The sequence below is a fragment of the Diadema setosum genome, chromosome 19 (assembly GCF_964275005.1).
Source record: "Diadema setosum chromosome 19, eeDiaSeto1, whole genome shotgun sequence".
Classification (NCBI taxonomy): domain Eukaryota; kingdom Metazoa; phylum Echinodermata; class Echinoidea; order Diadematoida; family Diadematidae; genus Diadema; species Diadema setosum.
The window spans coordinates 34,024,835-34,043,374 of record NC_092703.1 but is presented as its reverse complement, the minus strand read 5'-3'; the positions used below and the strand labels follow the sequence as shown (position 1 = coordinate 34,043,374).

The following is an 18,540-nucleotide window of genomic DNA, read 5'->3' as shown; positions in this document are numbered from 1 at the left end:
TGTATAGGGCCCCATTTCTCTCTCTCTCTTCTTTCGATCTTTAAAATAACAACAACAACAGATCTATGAAGGTTTTGAGATCTCGAATACATTTTTGCTGGGGAAAATGTTTGCACAGTTAAAATGCTAAACATTATGTCAAAGAAAAGGGAAAATCATAACACACTACTTTGTAATACTACCCAAGCCACACTTGGAATATCATAAAATATTTGAGAATGCATTTACAATTTCATATAATAGTGATAGTATCACAACAGTGTGAAAAGAAGTTCGCTGAGAAAATTACCACGTCATTCAAGATCTCGAGGAATCATGAGTACACTGGTTTGAATTTGATACAATTTCATTTAACCCACTACACACAAGAACTGGGTGATTCTTGTACAGATTGCATTGAGATGCCATGCATTAATAGTAAAAGGGTTAACCCTATTTTAACAGGGCTATTTGAGACCAAGTTTATACTGGGGGGTCAATTTGACCCCCCCCCCTTCAGATCTCGGCCGCCGATCACATGATCGGCGCAAAATTTTGCCTGAAGATAGAGCCGGATGTCAACTACAAGATTACATGGTCATACAATAGAAAAATATTGGTTTTCTATTTTTAGTAAATTAATTATGCAAATTTATGCATGAAATCATATTTTCACCTATAACTCCATTTAAAAAGACTGAAGGATTGCCAAATTTTTGTGTCAGAGTTCCTCAAGACATATCTCACAATTTTCTTGGAAAAAAATAACACAATCAAAATCAGTTTCTTATGTTTTTTATTGTTTTGTTAATTTCTTATGTATTTTGTTGTTTTTTCGACCTTTTATTTTCTATTGTTTTTTGCCAAAATTTGCTGCAGGGACTTTTTCAAGCTAATCTACAATAAAATTGATTAATTTCAATGGTTAAAACTGGAAATCTAATTTATATCAATTTAACAAAAAAACACAATTTGCATTGGATCTGCACACGATATCATGAATATGAGTCGTTTTCCGGTTGACATGCATATGCAAAACATTATGTAACTTCAGAACGGTGTACGCAGATGTCGCAAATTTGGTCTCAAAATATGCGGGAGACTTCAATGAAAAAAGTCACGAAACAACGCGGCAAAATATATTGCAGGTTGCGGAATCGCGGCGCAAAATGTCAACTAGAATAGGGTTAATCCTTGTAGGAAAAAATAAATCACAATGCTCAGTTATCTCAAGCAACACAGGTGACAAAGATTTGGTCTTTCAGTGACAATTGTAGTAAAAGATCACTGCCCACATCAGGATGATATCTGCTGTTTTACAAGAGTAAATACCTTATCCGACTTTTTGAGCATACAAACCACCATACCAGATTATCACTGGAGCAAGTATTCATAATCCTCATCATCTAATTTTTGTTTCAACAAATCAGAACAGATATACAGTATACACACCTACAGCCCAAAGAGCCCCCAAATACTCTTATAATCCTGTAGAATTGCTATTTAGTGATTAGAACTACAAAACTGACACATATGTGACCGGCGACAACGGTTTCAGGCAAAAGTCGGGAATTTTGAAAATTCATTTTTTCACTGAATCACATTGCCCATTTCGTAAGCTTTGCATTGATATAAAACACTTGTATTCTTCGGCACCATAAGTGGGCATAGGAAGAGAAATAAAATGCACTTTTTAAGTTGTTAGCCTCACAAAATTGCGAGAAAACAGGCTTTGAAGATTCACCTCTTTCTCAAAGACTATGTCCGGGCGCGATGCGAGGGGAGAATCACCCATCCGTACGATGGTGCCAATCGATGTTAAGCTCCGCCTCTAGCAACCACATCGCCTTCTGATTGGCTCACTGAGAGAGTCAAATTTCCCGGGCACCTTCCTCGGAGCTCATCGTATGGAGCCGAAAAACAATGCGTTTCGCTCAGGTGTGTTTACAGTACGTCTTTCAAGATGGCGAATACGATAATTGCACGTACAGCTGTATGGTGTACATGTACATGTGTATTTGGTGCACGCATTACGCAATGGCATCCACACGCCATGACCGTGTGCATGTAACAGGAGCGGTGGCGAATCCACACATTTCCAAGTCGCGTTTTCATTGTGGTTGATTTGTCTATATCATTGGCGACCCTTTTGAAGGCAAAAAATTGATTGTGCTGGCAAGGGTCACGCTTCCTGTTTGTGTTGCTTTCACAAGACACGCATATGTTGCTTTGTTCGGTGGTGCTAATTAAATTAAAACAAACAAACAAACAAACTCGACTCGTTAGTTTGGTGCGATCTTGACGTGTAGTATTTGAATATAATTAGTCACATGTGACCGCTCCTTTCCTCTCATCTACCTTCATGCTGTCATAATTTCTACTACATGTACAAGTACCGGTAGACAAGTTTGAGAATATCTAGTTTTCTTTTCACATGGTTATGTCAGGCTACATGATTTTTGTTTCACTTCCGTTGTCGAACATTGTGGTAGAATAGTTTGGATAGAAAGCCAAACGAAGAGTACGCACTACAGAGCGAGCCACTAAACCACTATAGCAAAAACAATGGAGCATGTATCGTGCACGCGTGGCAAAGCATTCCCCAAACGCTGCAACTGGTGTCTCGAAAGCCGAATTATGTAAATGTATGCCACGCACCAGCCAATCGCATGCGAGACCCCGCGCCGTAGCAACGCTGGGGATATTGGCGCGGAGTTCGAAAGAAGCTCGAAACTGACGAGTGCGATCCAACATAGGGTGCTTAAAATTCAATTTTCGATAGGAAAACCTTAGTCTTATGCTATGAAATTTAGTGTAGATATAGAAAACATATCAAAGATTTGATTTCTGCAAAAAACCTAAATCGACAAAAATAATGGTCAAAATCTTTGTACCCCGCCTAGGAAGGAATTTGCTCTTGCGACTTTTGCCTGAAACCGTTGTCGCGGGTCACATATGATAATTATAAATTTTGTCTGTTGTTGATTTCCCTTCATGTTCTGCTCCCAAATCAGATGAAATCAAATGCATCTCGGTAGAAATTTGAGACCCTATCTTCCTAAATACCTTCTCTGCAGCCATCATTAGTGGCGTCATACCACTCTTGTGGCTCTTGTTGACAATAGCGCCATTGAGGATGAGCGCCTTGACGATTTCGTCCTGGTGGTGTGAGCAAGCCAGCATGAGGGGAGTGGTGCCTAGGCTATCTGAATCCTCCAGGCTCCTGGGCCCTGCCTGCTGCAACATGTGGACCACTGCCTGGGTGTCCCCACTAGTGATGGCCAGTCGTAGGGCCTCTGTGTGTAGAGTAAAAAAAGTGGCTGTTCATCATAATTGATATCATCATTGACATCATCATCGTCATCATCATCATCATCATCATCACCACCTTTATCATCATCATCAAAATCATCATTATCACAGTCAGTCATAGAGCCTCTGCGTAGACAGCAAATATTAAGAGACTATACACTGTACATCAACATCATCATCATCATCATCACCACCATCATCACCATTTAATATCATCATCACCATCACCATCATCATCACCATGACCACCATTATCATCATCACCACCACCATCATCATCAGCAACACTATCATCATCATCATCATTATTATCTTTATCATCCTTATTAATTTTTCAATCTTTTTGCAAGATTAATATTTTGCACGGAGTGGCTCAAAAACATATTCATGGGATGTTGAATTCATGCTGCTCAATTGGCAACCCATTCACAATGTGCAAAGAAAACTGTGAAGGTATTTTTGCGAGTTTTAGAATTCGCGCTAGCAAGAAGTAGCGCAAAATACGCAAAAGTTACTGTACGGCGAACATTTCTGCATTTACAGTAGTATGAAAGGGGTATAATAGTTCTTTCTTCTTACCAAATGTAGCCAAGGAACTGCCTCCCTGATGTGCCGTTGTCGAGGGAGAAATGTCGCTGTTGCCAGCAGGAATGCCAGATGAAGGACCTGGGGGAAGGGTAAGTCAGCTCAAGATGAATGGCATTGTTGAGAATGAAATGGTTCAACAAGCATGGCCCAATCCTACAATCATTGGTTTTCTTTGCGACCTACTGTCGTAGATATCAACAGTCCTGTCTAAATCTGCACACTCTGGACTGGTGCAAGAAGCAATCTCTCTCATGTGTACACATTTTCATTTTGTTAGCAGAAGTTATTGCTAGGTTCAACAACACAAGTGACATATGCAGTGCCATGAGATCCACAGGACTTGTGGTCTGATTTACTGACATATGATATGGAACGGGCTGTAAGTAACCTTGAAGTACAAAGATACTGACCCTCTAGGGAACTTTGCCTGTTGAATGGCATGGGGACATCCTGGCCCACCACTGGAACCTCCATTGAAGCCGAATCCTGTCTTGGTCTCCGGTCAGGCCTGTCGAGAGGTCTGCTGATCTGGGCGGGGCCTTGTGCATCAATCCTCTGGATCTGCCTCTCCATCTCCGACAGTGGCTGCGGCTGGCCTGGGGCAGGTTCTTCTGACCGGTAGGCGTTTGCTAGACTGGTGTCCACCCGCAGTTCAGCCATCTGGTGCTGTTGCTGCTGCTGTTGCTGCTGCTGGGGCTGCTCCAAGGTTCTGTCCCCCGGCCCTCTCTCCAGGGACACACCCTCCTCCCTCCTGGTGGGCGGAGACACCAGCTTGCTCAGTTTGTCCTTCAGGCTCTGAACCTTGGCGCTGTTCCTCCCATGAGCTGAGGACAGCTGAAAGGGCTGAAGCTTCTCAAATGCATTGCGCTCACCGCTGCGACTGCCCGGGTAAGTGGGGCTCTTTTGGCTGGAGAGGTAGGACTTGGGACTTGGTGCGCTCGCCGTGTAACTGGTGGTTGGAGCTTGGGGTGCTGTCGGAGAACTGAGGGGTGATTTCAGGTCTGAAGTTCTTCTCTGGATGCCCTCACTGAGGGGCATTAGAGGGGAGGGTTTGGGCAAGGATGTTGAGAGGGAGGCAAAGAGGGATGCAGGAGGAGTTGGTGGTTGGAATTGGGACGTTGATTGGGCAGTCGGCTCTTGGCTCTTGTCCCCTCTGCTCGTACCGTCATCACCACATTCAATCTTGCCTTTCAGATCGTTACTTTCTGTTTGCACATTTCCCACTGGTGGCCTTGTCTTCTCAAACAAGTTTACTTCTTGCACTTTATACTCATGTTTCTGTGATTCACTGGGGTATCTATTAAAGAGAGACCTATGGAGCAGGCTACCCTCAACACTTCCACTGTCCGCTTGGGAGAGATTGGTATCTCTCCCTCCACCACCACTTTGCAACAGAGTGAAGGGGGATCTGTGGTGGTCTGCTTCAGGGGGCGTCGGCAGGTTGCTGAGCGTCTTATCGAAGGCTGGGCTCCCCTTTGAAATGATGGGCGCTGCGCGACTCTCCTCGCTCTTGAGGTCATCCGCAGAGGCTGGCTGATTGCTGGTCTGCAAAGAAAGGGTGCTGCTCTGATTGCACAAAGTGCCCTCCTCTACGCCTGGAGGGCTCTTGGGGGTCAGGGTGGGGCTCTTGGGAGTCAGGACAGGATCGCTTATCTGCTTGTCCGCATCGTCCACCTCTGGAGTGGGCAGCACGTCAGCAATGTCCTGCAGCTGACTGGGCAGTGCTGACTCCTGGGAGTCTGGATGTTCCGACTTCTCATCAGCTTTGCAGAGGTCTCCGAAGAATGCAGCATAAGTATTGGAGGTTTTGTCAGATGATGGCGAATCTGGTGTCATATCCAGCTGGTTTGCATGTAAGAAAAAACAAGAAGAAAATTCAATCTAAGTCACGATATTACAGAAACATAGAATAAAATCTGGGTGGTGGTTCCTGAACCCTATATTGTTCTACTTCAGCTACAACTACTGGTGTCAAATATGACTTTGGAGCAATAGGATGGTTCTCACCTCCTGGGATAGAGTACTAGAGTTGGAGTTGGAGGAGTGGCAGGAATTTGACCCTGAAGACTCCAACTTGCAGGGGGTTGTGACCCCTGACCCTGAGGAGGCTGCCCTCTCTTGGTTGGATTTCTCTTCCAGCTGTGCGATGGTCAGGACCTGCTCAGAGGGCAAGGCAGACCGGTACAGATTGGCCGAGTTCTCTGAAGTGTCCAGAGCTGAGGGGCTCATCATCAGTGTGCGCTTGGTGGCACTCTCCAGTGAACCCAGCATCTAAGATATTTAGTCGAGTACAAAAAGGAAGAAAATATCACAACATTTTGTCAATCTTTACTCCATCAAAGCCAACTTGTTTCATTTTCACTTCACACTTCTGGAAGTTATCTGGAAGAAATCTACACATAGTTTCGGGCAGTGTGACCGCACCCAATGGTTACTGGACTCACCTCAAGGTCCACCATTTTCTTTGTTTTCTTGTGACCTTTAAGCCTCTCCCGCTTCTGCTTGTCTCTCTTCATCTTCTTCTCCTTCCTCCGCTTCTTGGTCTCCTCTTTGGTCTCCTGGTCCTTCTGTTTGCTCTCCTCTGCTTCCCTCCTCGCATCCAGCACAGCCCTCCGACTCTTTACCTTTTGATCCGGAACAGAGCAGTATGGCATGCAGAGTTAGGCAAGTGTGTTAGGAGGCTACTTACTGGGTATCTATACACAGTGAGGATATTACTGTAGGCCTACCGTGAAAATACCAAACCGAGAAAACTGATTAAAACCAACACTGCACTCTCTAAATGAATAGATACAGTCTGGCGGGACGTTTCTTGCTCTGTCAATATGTATACTGGATTAATTGTAGCGCATGTCACACCTGACAAAGTCGCAAAACTAATGGACATAATGGACATACGCCTATACCACACACTCACACTCACACTCACACACACACACACTCAGCATGCACTGCTTGATTCTTTTGATAATTCATGAACTTGGAGAAACACTTCAGATTCCCTCATTCTTAAAAAATCATTACTGCTTTAGACCTCATTTAATCTAAGAAATTCATGTGGTAGTACCTCATACACACATACAATGGACTGTAAATACACAATCTGCAAGTTTTATATCCCTATGTTCAGCCATAAATTATGTAATATTTTGATATTTAAATAGATATCACGTTTGTTTGTTTGTTTGTTTGTTTGTTTTTATAAACTGATAATAAGATCAATACACTGCTGGGGTGAAAAACAGGCATGGTTCTGAACTCTTTTTCAACCAACTGATCACACAGACTACGTACATGTTAGGATGACTTCATGTGCATGCTGAATTTTGTTCAATTGATCTCTGCAATAACTTTAGTGGCAAAGCTCAAGATTAGCAATGACTCATAATGATCGCAGAGTATCTGAGCTTAAAGTGGTCGGCAACTACTGGTGATACAAGTCAAAACAATTAGGACGGTTTGATTTAATAAAGACTGAAAGCAACACAGTATGACAGCAGTTGATGCATTACACACAGACATGGAATGATTATTAACAATTAAAGTGTAGAGGTGTTCATTGATGGGTACTAGTACAGCAAACCAAAGAGTTTTGATAGGGTCACTCCATCAAAAGTGGGTAGAGAAGTATCTTAACAGCTTCATGATCATATCATTATAGTGAAGTATTTTCATTGGAGAAACGCTCCCTAAAAATGGACTTGATAAAACAAGAAGAAAAACTTGTGAACAACTGCTCCATTAGAAAGGTAAATTAGAGGAGAAGTTTTTCTAGAGACTTTGTACATCATGATTTACTTGGTATCTAAAACACAGACGAACACAGAAGACATATAACTGTAGATGTAGTGTACTGTAGAACACCACACTACTACACTTACAACTTGAGATTGTCCTGTCACACAATGCAGTAATAGGGTACAGTAACTGAATGGCAATAGAGCTGAGACCACTATGGCCAAAGATTTAAGACTCCTATGGGCCAAAGTCAGTCAACATCACATAAATATGGTGTGACCAGAAGTCTTCACACCACACTGCAAGACTCACCTTGGAGTACATATCCGTGCCAAATGATATGGGAATCAGACCCTTTTCGAGTTGATCCCAGAATGGCTCCTTCAGTAACGCCTCTGGCGATACCTCCAGGATATCCTCAGGCACTGGGGCAGCTGGCTCTTCTTTCGCCCCCTCCTCTCCGTTCTTTGCATCCTTGATCCCACTGTCACCTGCGACCTCTCCCTCATCATCGCCTTCTTTCTCAGCTACCGCTTTCCTCCTCCCCCGCTGGTATTTCTTCGGCATCACTTCCTGCTCTGTCTCCTCCTTCTCATCGCTGTCGTCATCACCTTCATCATCATCGTCGTCGTCGTCACCCTCACCCTCGTCGGTGCTAGCGCTTACTCTCCGGTCCCTCTTCTCCTCGGCGGCAGGAATCTCCTCCTCGTACTTTCTTCGTTTCTTCCGCTTCTTCTTCTTGGGCTGCGCTATGCCACGCTTTGGCGCTTGTCTCTCCCTGGGGGGTACCACGCTCTCCTTTTCAGGACGCTGGGCCCTAGCGACACCCTGTGCGTTAAACGAGGAAAGGATGCATTCATTAGCATGTGTTTGAGCATGCCAGTAACAAGGATGATGACAGAACTGTGTTGAAATTGCGATGAAACTTGCTGTTAATTGATATGATCAGATAGTGTGCTGGGAATGTAAACCTCTCTCTTTCACCATAAGTGGACCCCACTAGCATGTCAATAAATTTGTAACAAAAAAATACAAAACCATGCATACTAAAGGCCACTGACAAGATTACTGGCATGGCACAGGTACACACATGCTGAACAAAATAATAGTACAGAGGGATACCCATAGTCTCTATGACAAGAAATCATACAACTCTGAATATATAGTAAAATAAGCGAAACTGCAACAACTTTTTGAATTAGATGCTCACAGAAAATGTTATGATGTTGATCATTTTCACTTTTCATTGTATTATCATTCTTTGTTTTGTCATGTTCTTTGTTAATATTTGTACTAGCTTTCCATGTTTTCATATGATTTTGGTTTGTTTCTTTAGCTTTGATTTGTTTTTTTAATTCAAAAATTGTTGCTTTCATGGCCTCTCTGAAAACCAGCCTTGCTGGCTGATGGAGGACTCTTTAACCCAGTGAGTACATTCTGTATACAAAACAAAGAAACAAAGTATTTTTGGTTTAAAAAAAAGGACTCTTTCTCAGTCATGCTTTGTCATGAATATCAGAATATCATATAAGTTGGTGCTATTGTGCATAATGATACATGTCTCATGTCTCTGTTTTCTTTTTTTGTTTTTTTTTTTTGTTGTTGGTTGCTTTTTGTTGTTGTTGTTTTGTTTTGTTTTGTTTTGTTTTTTTTGGGGGGGAGGGGGAGGGGGGTTGGTGCAATCACTTGAAACAGGTATTTTGTAGGGACCCAATCAATGAAAGCACGTACATGCATCAAGGATGCCCTGCAGTATTATCAAGGAGAAATCTATATCAAGTGTCATTTCATGATTCATTATTGATGCAAGTCTCACCTGCAGAAAACTTATGTTATTGAAGCCAAATTCTTAGATAATCACATTTATGAGATTTTGTGTATCAGCCCTAACCACAGAGAGGAACTTCCTGCTTACTATTAAAACTTTGATCACTCATGACAATATTGGACTATTTTTAATTTAACAGACAGATGACAGAATGAAATACAAGTTGTTCTCTCAAAACATGACTTATCCAAATGCAATCACAATATATTTCCATGGGAGAAAACTCAATGTTTTGTTGGCAAACGAGGGTGTGTTTTGAGCACTTCAGCTTCTTGAATAACATTTTCTTAACAAAATATCGGGCAACCTACGGGATATTCCGTAGTTCGTCCAAACGCCGCAGAGGTCACATACGGAATATCCTGTAGTGAATGAAACAGACATATAAACGACGTCATTCCAAAGTTTTTTCACCTTGTAACCTTTGACAACATATCCCAGAATGCTTTGCTACACTATGTGCGATAATTCAAGAAGGTTTTGTCAGTCGAACGCCAACAATATCGTAAAAATCAACGAAAAAAATATGTGTTTACATGGAATAACGTGATGTAACCATGAAGCGTCAGTGGGTGCTATCTACAGCTGTACGTAGTGCTCGATTTTGGATTTTCTGCCGCAGTTTTTGAGGAGGTTTGGACACTTGTCGGGCGATGATATGACTGTGATAATAGTCCCACACGTACATCCACACGTATGTACAACAATTGTATAATTCAATCGAAACTGAACAGCTGTACAGCTGTATCTATAGTGACGAGTTTCGCTTCAACAAACTAATTATTCACACATTATACTATCGATCTCCCGTGCACTCGCAACGGCTTCATCGTCATAAACATAAACACAAACCTGCAATTATTGTACCAATGGTCATGATATTTACATCTCCAGAAAGCTGACACTCTGATCATTTCATTTCCGTTACTGGATGTGAAAAATTACAACATTTGCTATTTTTAATCCATGAATGAAAGCAAACAAACAAAATAATTTCGTAACTTTTGGATTTAAGCTGTACTTCACTTCTGCTGAGTACTATGAATGCACTGTGCATTGAATGGCAGCGTGTCATGTATATCCTCTTTGAAATGACATATAACTTGTCTATGTTTTGTTCATTGCTTGCTTTTGAAGAGCGATTGTTAGGAGAGTTGTCTGCCTGTCAGCATGTGTGTGCAAATGGTGCTGGGCCACTGCGGTGTTTGTTTACACAGGTGCGTTAATTTGGTGTCATCTGGCATAAGCTGATTCAGCAGTTAACGAGATTACCATCATATTCAACTTTCTACTGGTTTGAACCAAAGTTGATGAATAAAGTTTAAAAAAAAGATGGTCAAACAATATAAGAACAACTATAATATTACCGCTTATATTACAGCGTGTTTGTAATGACTATACTGATGATACTGAGTAAGTGAGAAAAGTTATACTATAAATAATGATAATGATCAGTGATGGCAAAGTGTACATGCATGTTGCCTTTCTATTACTAAAAGCCAAAGAAACAACATAAATTCTAAGTAGTAGGGAGCTTTATATTTGCAGCATGGACCCTTGAGACGACGCTTGAGCTGGACGTTCTCCTCTCCCCTGCATCGTGCTGAAAAGTAGCTTTAGACATTTTTAAAAATGAAAGAGTCTTGAGACAATGCTTGAGCTGGACATTCTCCTCTCCCCTGCGTCGTGCTGAAAAGTAGCTTTAGATATTTAAAAAAATAAAATGGCGCCCCATTTGATCGGTGCACAAAGTAGCCCTCTACATCAGCGGACATAAAAATAGCCTAGAACGCATAGTGAAAAACTCAGACGACGCAAGCTATAGATTAAATAGATCGACTCGACGCGGGATTTTGTGCATGCTCAGAACATGGTTTTTTTCCTCTGAACGTATCCGTCGCGAAAATCTAAAGCTCCCTAGTAAAAGAGCACAGGAGAACATCAAATTTTCTTAAAACACAAAAACTAGCAATCCTCAACATTAAACTGACAATGATGAAAAGTGATGATAGTTACCTTTGCTGCCTTCTTTTTCTCCTCCTTAGCAACATACTCATCAATGAGGTCCTCACAGGTGAGAAGGTTCTCCTTGGGTTCCCATGTGTCATCCTCCACCCCATAGCCCTTCCATCTCACCTTGTACAGCGTCTTATCCTGCACGTGCACAGGGAGTTCAAGATGGCAGAGCAAAGAACTGTTACTGATTGGTCGCTTGCAGTCACATGGTCTTAAAGGAAGCTTCACATCACACTCAACATCAGCTTTAAAAGGAAAATACACTTAATTCTCAACTCTACATTTATGAACAAGAACAATCAATATTCAAACACAGAAAGCACCGAAAAAGAATTTTACGGCTGAACCAAGAGTAATTCATGGAATTTTAGATTTTTGAATGTTTTTCTAGGAATCAGCGATGCCAGTCAAATTCACTAATTATAAAGGTGATGATGCCACTGCCTAACAAATCTCTCACCAGTGTTCTAAAAGGAGAAGAAATGAGAATCTATTCATTGCATCCACACTCCATATCACAGGAGTTATTCACTCTATTGCTGGTGTGAATAAATTGCTTTGACAAAAGTGAGCACTTCTGCATGATGTCTGCATCACAACAAACATAGCAAGCAGCAGTTCACCGGTCCTTTCAATATTTTTGGCAGTAATAATTTTGTGTGCATAGAACATAACAGGTGAATAAAAATATGCAAAATGATACTTCTTATAGTCTGTAAAATGCTACTACAATGTAGAGTAAGAAGAAATACGCATAAGTCAAAGGATGGTTAGATGTCAATTTTTTACTCATAAGATGCAACATACTATCATTACTTCTTTTTTTTGGGGGGGGGCATCATATTAACATTCCTTTCTGGGGGGCATTAATAACAAGAAGGAAAACAGGAAGGATTTGCTCTGTGCCATATTGTACTAAAGTTCCATATGAAGTATTTCAACATTTCCTCTGAAATGTGGTTTAAACTTGTCAGAATTAAAGGACAAGTTCACCTTCATTAACATAAGGATTGAGAGAATGTAGCAATATTAGTAGAACACATCATTGAAAGTTTGAGAAAAATCGGACAATCCGTTCAAAAGTTATGAATTTTTGATGTTTTTGTGCAGTCACCGCTGGATGAGAAGACTACTGCAGTGTATGATGTCACATGCGTACAACAATATAAGGAAAATATAAAGAGAATTTCACAAAATTTCATCTTTTGAAAAAAGTACACATTCCCTTGACTCGTTACTGACAGTTTATGTTATGGGTAATATTATTCCCATTGCCTTTAGAAAGAGGCAAGTCAAGTGCTCTTTTATTATGTGAAAAAAAGTGAAAATATGTTGAATTTTCTTTACATTTTCTTTATACTGTTGTACCGGTACTCATATGACATCACGAGCCTTAGTAGTCTCCTCATCCAGCGGTTCCAACACAAAAATTTTAAAAATTCATAACTTTTGCATCGATTGTCCAATTTTCCTCAAACTTTCACTGATATATTCTACTAACATTGCTGCATTCTCTTAATTCTTATGTTTAAATGAAGGTGAACTTGTCCTTTAAGGACCCTTTCTCTGTTTGCCATTGATATCCAAACCCTGTAGCAGAACGCCTTGGAGAATGGAATATCAAAGCCAGTGGACTGCTGAATTAGCATATGACTGTCATGCTACAGAACCTAGATGCATAAATTTGCACACATTGTGAAGAGATTTCACTCCTTGTTTAAAACACTTCCAGGTTATAAGCAGACTTATGGAAGAATCTACTAGACATGAAACATCTTACTGAAGTTCTACATTAATTTCAAGTCGACTTTGACTGAAAAAAAGTACTTCACAGGCAAAAGCTGATTGCAAAGGGCTTTCAACAGGTTAAAAAAAAAAAAATTAAACCTGCCAAATCGGTCACACTTAAGCAAAGTTATTATTTGTTTAAGTTTATGAATATAAAAGGCATAATTATACAGACTAAACATGTCTGCAAATGCAATGAAATGGCTTTTGATATTGGGAGTCTCCCTAGCTACACTGTATAGGCCCTACTGTGACATTGGGGGAATACTAAAATTTGGATGAGTACTACATATAAATATACATATACCCCTCCAATCTCATATCTTTTTTTCTTTTTCTTTTTTTGGGCATTGCATGACTTGAATTATTTAGAGTAGCCTTGAAAATATAGCCACTTTACAGGTTGACACCTTTGTACATAGGCCTATACACCTCATAACATGAGTAACATAGAAGCCGATCCATCACATGATTAATCTCGTACCAATGAGAAAACTGAATAGATGGCAGCCAACTCAAACCAGTCAGCTAAAGATTAACTCATAAGGGCACATCTTTCAACATCGTCATAAATTGTCTCTTCTTGAGGGCTGCCCAGAGGGGTGAGTGGTGAATGTTGCTGTTTTGTGATCCTGAAAGCACTAATATTCCAATAATTATATATCCGCTAAATTGCAGAGAAGCGAACGAGTGTTTTTGAACTGTGAGGTGAGATGCATATGTGCATGTACCTCATGTGCATGAGAGAGGGAGAGAGCGAGAGAATAAGGGGGGGGGGGGGGTGGAGGGATAGGGAGAGCAAGAAAAAAAGGGAGAGCACACAGGTCATAATCCCATCCAGGCCAGGATGTGAATATAATGGAGTGTGTGTGTTGTGTGTACAAGTGCACCCAGGGTCACAGCTTACACACCATGTGTACTAGTATCCTTTCCTCTATTTAGTGCTGTTCGGACACAAACACACACAGATCAACATAGAGAGAGAGAGAGAGAGACACACACACACACACACACACACACAGAGCACACATGAGTACACACACACACACACACACACACACACACATACACACAGTAATAGGGTGCAGGTCTTCACACTCAGTGTGAGCTCGCTCTGTTCATACATTGTAGCTTCAATGCAGGGGATATTCAACTTCATGAGCATATTGAACAAAGAGCGAGCGTGCAGCCATGCTTCGCCCTGATGTGTGTAGTGTACCAGTGGCTGCATTCAACGCTCAGTCCTGTACAGCACCATTGCTCTTTGCATGCAGTCATATGCACTGAGTATTCATTGTACACTATATAGCTGAACTGGTCACTTTCTTTACTTTATTAGTGGTATGGGAACAGCAAGCTGCACATGAGGGGAACAATTACCATACATACCCACTCACAGGCAACTATGGAGGTGAGTATACAGTTAAAACATTATATTGGCGTGAAGAAACTGTCATTCAATATTTGCTCTACAACAGATGCAGAAAAAGTATGTGAAATGATGCTGTTATAACACTATGTCTGTTGGGTAAAAGATTAATGTGCAATACGGTACTGGCCAACAGAATTGGAACAGTATCCCGGCCATCTCAATTAATTGACTAGATGTATTCATGGCTGGGCCATGGCACATGTACCATCAATCTTCCGTGCTTGACCAAATGGCATGTACAAGTGTAGCTTGTTGAGCACAATTATGGACCACCACGTGACATTCTACGCATGTATGGTACATGTACCTTCCCAAGACTGAACTGGGATAGCTCTTGAGGAATAAATGTCGGGAAATTACTTCTTTTACTTACACCCGTGTACGGTACAGTGTACTTTATACATCTCAAAATGCTCCAAAACATCCTGGCAAATTGCGTCAGGCAGACAAGTTTCTGGTAGACCCTTATTGATATACTGCAAGCAAATTCCAAAGAGCGAAAGATGATCATGTTTGTTTGTTTGTTTGTTTCTTGCCTTTCTGAGGACAATAACAGTTAAGTAGATCATACTGTTCAATGTAGATGTTAATGTGATCTTTTACTAGCATTTTAGTAACATGACTCGAGTAACCTTTCAGCACAAGCAAACAGGCATGACTTGAAAACCATGGCAAGTAAAGTCCTGAATTTAAGCAGGCACAGCACACATTTATTGTGCTAAAAAATCATATTCCTTTGTAGTGTGGTATTGATGTCCATCTGGAATGTGATCACTAGTTTACTACTATAATAAGCTCAGATTTTTTTTTTTTTATTTCATATTTCTCATTCTAGATGCATTATGAGCTTTGCTTGTGACAAGTTCAATATCTTCTCTTACAATCACTTGCATGTGAACATTGTGAGAAATAAAGTTTACAAGCATCTTCAATAGACAGATGAGTAACATTATTGCCAGTTACTGTCTCAATCACTCAAAAATGTAGTGAGCAGTTTTTATGTCATATTTCCTTCTGTCAAGCTACAGTGTAGCAAATATTGAACATCAGATGATAGTGATTTGATTTCTTTTGTGTTTTGAAAATATGACTGAATTTACAAATGTAGGGTCTGGTAAAAAGACTAATGATCTGATAAGATGACATCAATGGATTAAATGTCAGCTCGTATCTAGCTGTGGCGTTTTTTTTTTTTTTCTTCTTTCTTGAAAACATTCCCACACATCTAACATCTAAACATACATGTATACTTGGATACTGCCTTTGCTACCATAATAACACTTTGTAGTATAAGTTTTACATGTTTTCAAAAGTAAACCGTCCTCCCTGCTTTCTCATTTTTCTTCAGATTCTCAAAATGGACCACGCATTCACTGGAACCCGCTTTCCCTGGAACCAGAAACGGATGGAATTCATTCTCAATGAACTGATCACAAAACATGAGAAGTACAAAACCTTCTCCAAGCTGGTTGAGGTGTACATCATTCTGGCTGAAAAAATAGGGGCGACGCCAAGAATAGTGGAGAACTTTGTCAAGAACTTGGGAAGGGACTTCCGTGACCTTCTGAAAGTGAATCCAAACATTGATCGCGATAAGGCAAAGCTCCGTGGATCAAACAAAATCTTCAAGCTCTACGAGGAGTACTACATGCTGTATTTTGAAGGTATCAGCAGCAGAGCCAGGAGTGACTACGAGGCCGACGATGGAGCAGACTCTGAAGTTGACATTGTCGAAATGAAGTTTGAACCAGATGACCTGGACAGCGAAGCGCCTCAGATAGTTTCTGTGGTGAGCGTGTCAGCATCGGATGGAAGCCTGGAAGAGCATCGGTCTCCGACTCCACCACCGGTGCCAAGGAAAAAGAAGCACAAGTCACTTGGTCGACGTGGTATTGGTCTCGTTCCTACGCATGTCACAGTGGACGCTGCAAACCTGGTGGAGTTTGAAGACCCCAAGCCAAGTGCCGTGTATCATACCAGGCCCACCACATCATCTGAGCAGGGAAGGCAAGATCCAGCCAGATCAACACCAACACAGGTTCAAAGTGACTTGAGGTCTGTACCCAATGCATCCAGCCCTGTGGATGTAACCAATATGCCTCCACTGGCTCCTATAGAACACCCACCTATCCCGCCTTTCTCTCACCAGACTCTCCCCGCTCGCTTCCTCCAGAACAACTCCAGCGCAGCCGGCAACTTCACATTACACAGTTCTGGGTTGGAGTATGCCGTTCCCGACACTTCCGGGAAGAGGCCCGCGTATGCTTCTGCAGATCCTGGAACACCGAGTGCAAAGAAATCGCGGAAGACAAGCATACCGCTGGTATCGGAGAACCTTCCCGATGGAATGACAGAGTTTGAGCGGCGCTACTTGCAAGGCATGGACACTCAGAACAGGATGCTCTTTGATATAGGTCGGGAGCTGAAGCTTCTTCGCACAGGATTCTTTGCCATTCACTCGGATGACATCGCAGACATGGTTAACCCCAATGTACATTAGGAGAAAAGATGCCACTTATCAGAGCACAGCTATTGCTGAATAAAAGCAGACTTCTTTTAATTCAATAAAACACAACAACAACAAAACGAAGATAAATATGCTAATGACCTTTTGACAACAAAGACTCTTTTCCATGTTTAATCTTGTCAAGGTACAAGGTGTACTTCACATGATGGCCAAATCGTGATTGCAATCATAGCCTAGTATCGACTGTCTTCCAGTGCTAAGCAAAAATCATGAAAACCTTCCTGGTTTCTGAGGGGCATTGCTGTGAGGATTCAAAGCCCATGTTTTCAGCTCCATCGAGGTTTTATTGGCCAAACACCCACGCATGGCCACATCTTTATAGCAGATTGTTTTTTGTTAGTGTTTTTTTTTTTTTTTAATCATGGTTTGTGTATATGAAGATTTTTTTCTCCATGGTTTTGTAAAGTCAATAATTTCCTGATTGTTGGGTGTGCAATCGTCCTCGCAATCACAATTTGGCTGTCATGTGAAAGTGGCTATAGAAAACAACTCAATATTCAATAAGAGCTGACAAGTGGCTATTCATATATATGTAAAATATTTAGTATTTTGCTCTCTAGGATATTCTTTCTTGCCCTACTGTACAACATCATCTCAGTGAAAAATAGGATACAGAACTCCAAATCATTGTGCTTGTAACCAGCATTTGGAAATGGAAATGCTGCTGTACAAAGCAACTTTGTGAAACTTTATGAAAATTTTCTTCCTCTCTAAGGTGTATTGTGAGCAGTGTTTCATTGTAAACAAGCACTTGATCAAGTTCAGCATCAATATAAGCCCTTATATGTGACTGTGCATCATCACAAAACCAAGAAAAAGTTGCCAGACATGGATTTTTAGTTAAAGCAGATTCTGAAAGGGCAGACTTTAGGCTCTAAAATGATGCATTTTATAACTCAATTCAAGTGGACTCTCCTAACCTATCCTAATATTGGAAAAAAAACACACGCTCTGCAAAATAGGAACTGAAAAAGGGGCTCTGAAGTACAGTGTCTATTCAAGCGCTTAATAATCTTTCCCAAGCCAGGCTACAATGTAGCTGCGTGATGAATGGAACAAATAACAGGATGTAAACCACTGGAGCAACAACAATGAAGGGCTTATCAGATTAAGGTGAAATTGTGCATGCTTTTGATACACACATTCTGTACAGCTCCTACATAGATGATCAATGCCAACTTTCAAAGCAGTAGCACCATCCCTTCTAAAGTTTAATATTGGAGTTGAAAGTGAAGAGTAGGGTTTTTAAGAAATGAACAGAGGACTCTAATAGAAATACTATTCTACCAAAAAGTGTTCCAGAAAAACTGCTGAAAATGATCCCAAAATTTA

General features: G+C 41.1%; 2 protein-coding genes across 2 annotated transcripts in view; one reads left to right on the top strand and one right to left on the bottom strand.

Annotated features, from left to right (window-relative positions):
• LOC140242684 (uncharacterized) overlaps positions 1-18,540 on the bottom strand; it is a 30,057-nt gene that overhangs the window by 6,677 nt on the left and 4,840 nt on the right. Inside the window, exons 2-8 of the mRNA XM_072322444.1 lie at positions 11,462-11,599; positions 7,930-8,445; positions 6,324-6,503; positions 5,887-6,150; positions 4,290-5,721; positions 3,871-3,957; positions 3,046-3,275 (exon numbers count right to left, since the gene is read on the bottom strand). Of these exons, the coding sequence (XP_072178545.1) occupies positions 3,046-3,275; positions 3,871-3,957; positions 4,290-5,721; positions 5,887-6,150; positions 6,324-6,503; positions 7,930-8,445; positions 11,462-11,599 (2,847 nt within the window). The remainder of the gene's footprint in view (positions 1-3,045; positions 3,276-3,870; positions 3,958-4,289; positions 5,722-5,886; positions 6,151-6,323; positions 6,504-7,929; positions 8,446-11,461; positions 11,600-18,540) is intronic.
• On the top strand, positions 14,550-17,508 carry LOC140242685 (uncharacterized). The gene is made up of 2 exons (XM_072322445.1): positions 14,550-14,660; positions 16,030-17,508. Exons 1-2 carry the CDS (start codon positions 14,613-14,615, stop codon positions 17,179-17,181), a joined length of 1,200 nt encoding a protein of 399 aa, XP_072178546.1. The 5' UTR covers positions 14,550-14,612; the 3' UTR covers positions 17,182-17,508.

Bases quoted from the DNA above. Each gene is read 5' to 3' on its own strand.
- LOC140242685 (XM_072322445.1), top strand. From the start codon at position 14,613: ATGAGGGGAACAATTACCATACATACCCACTCACAGGCAACTATGGAG. The intron at 14,661-16,029 runs GTGAGTATACAG...ATTTTTCTTCAG, and splicing joins ACTCACAGGCAACTATGGAG to ATTCTCAAAATGGACCACGC.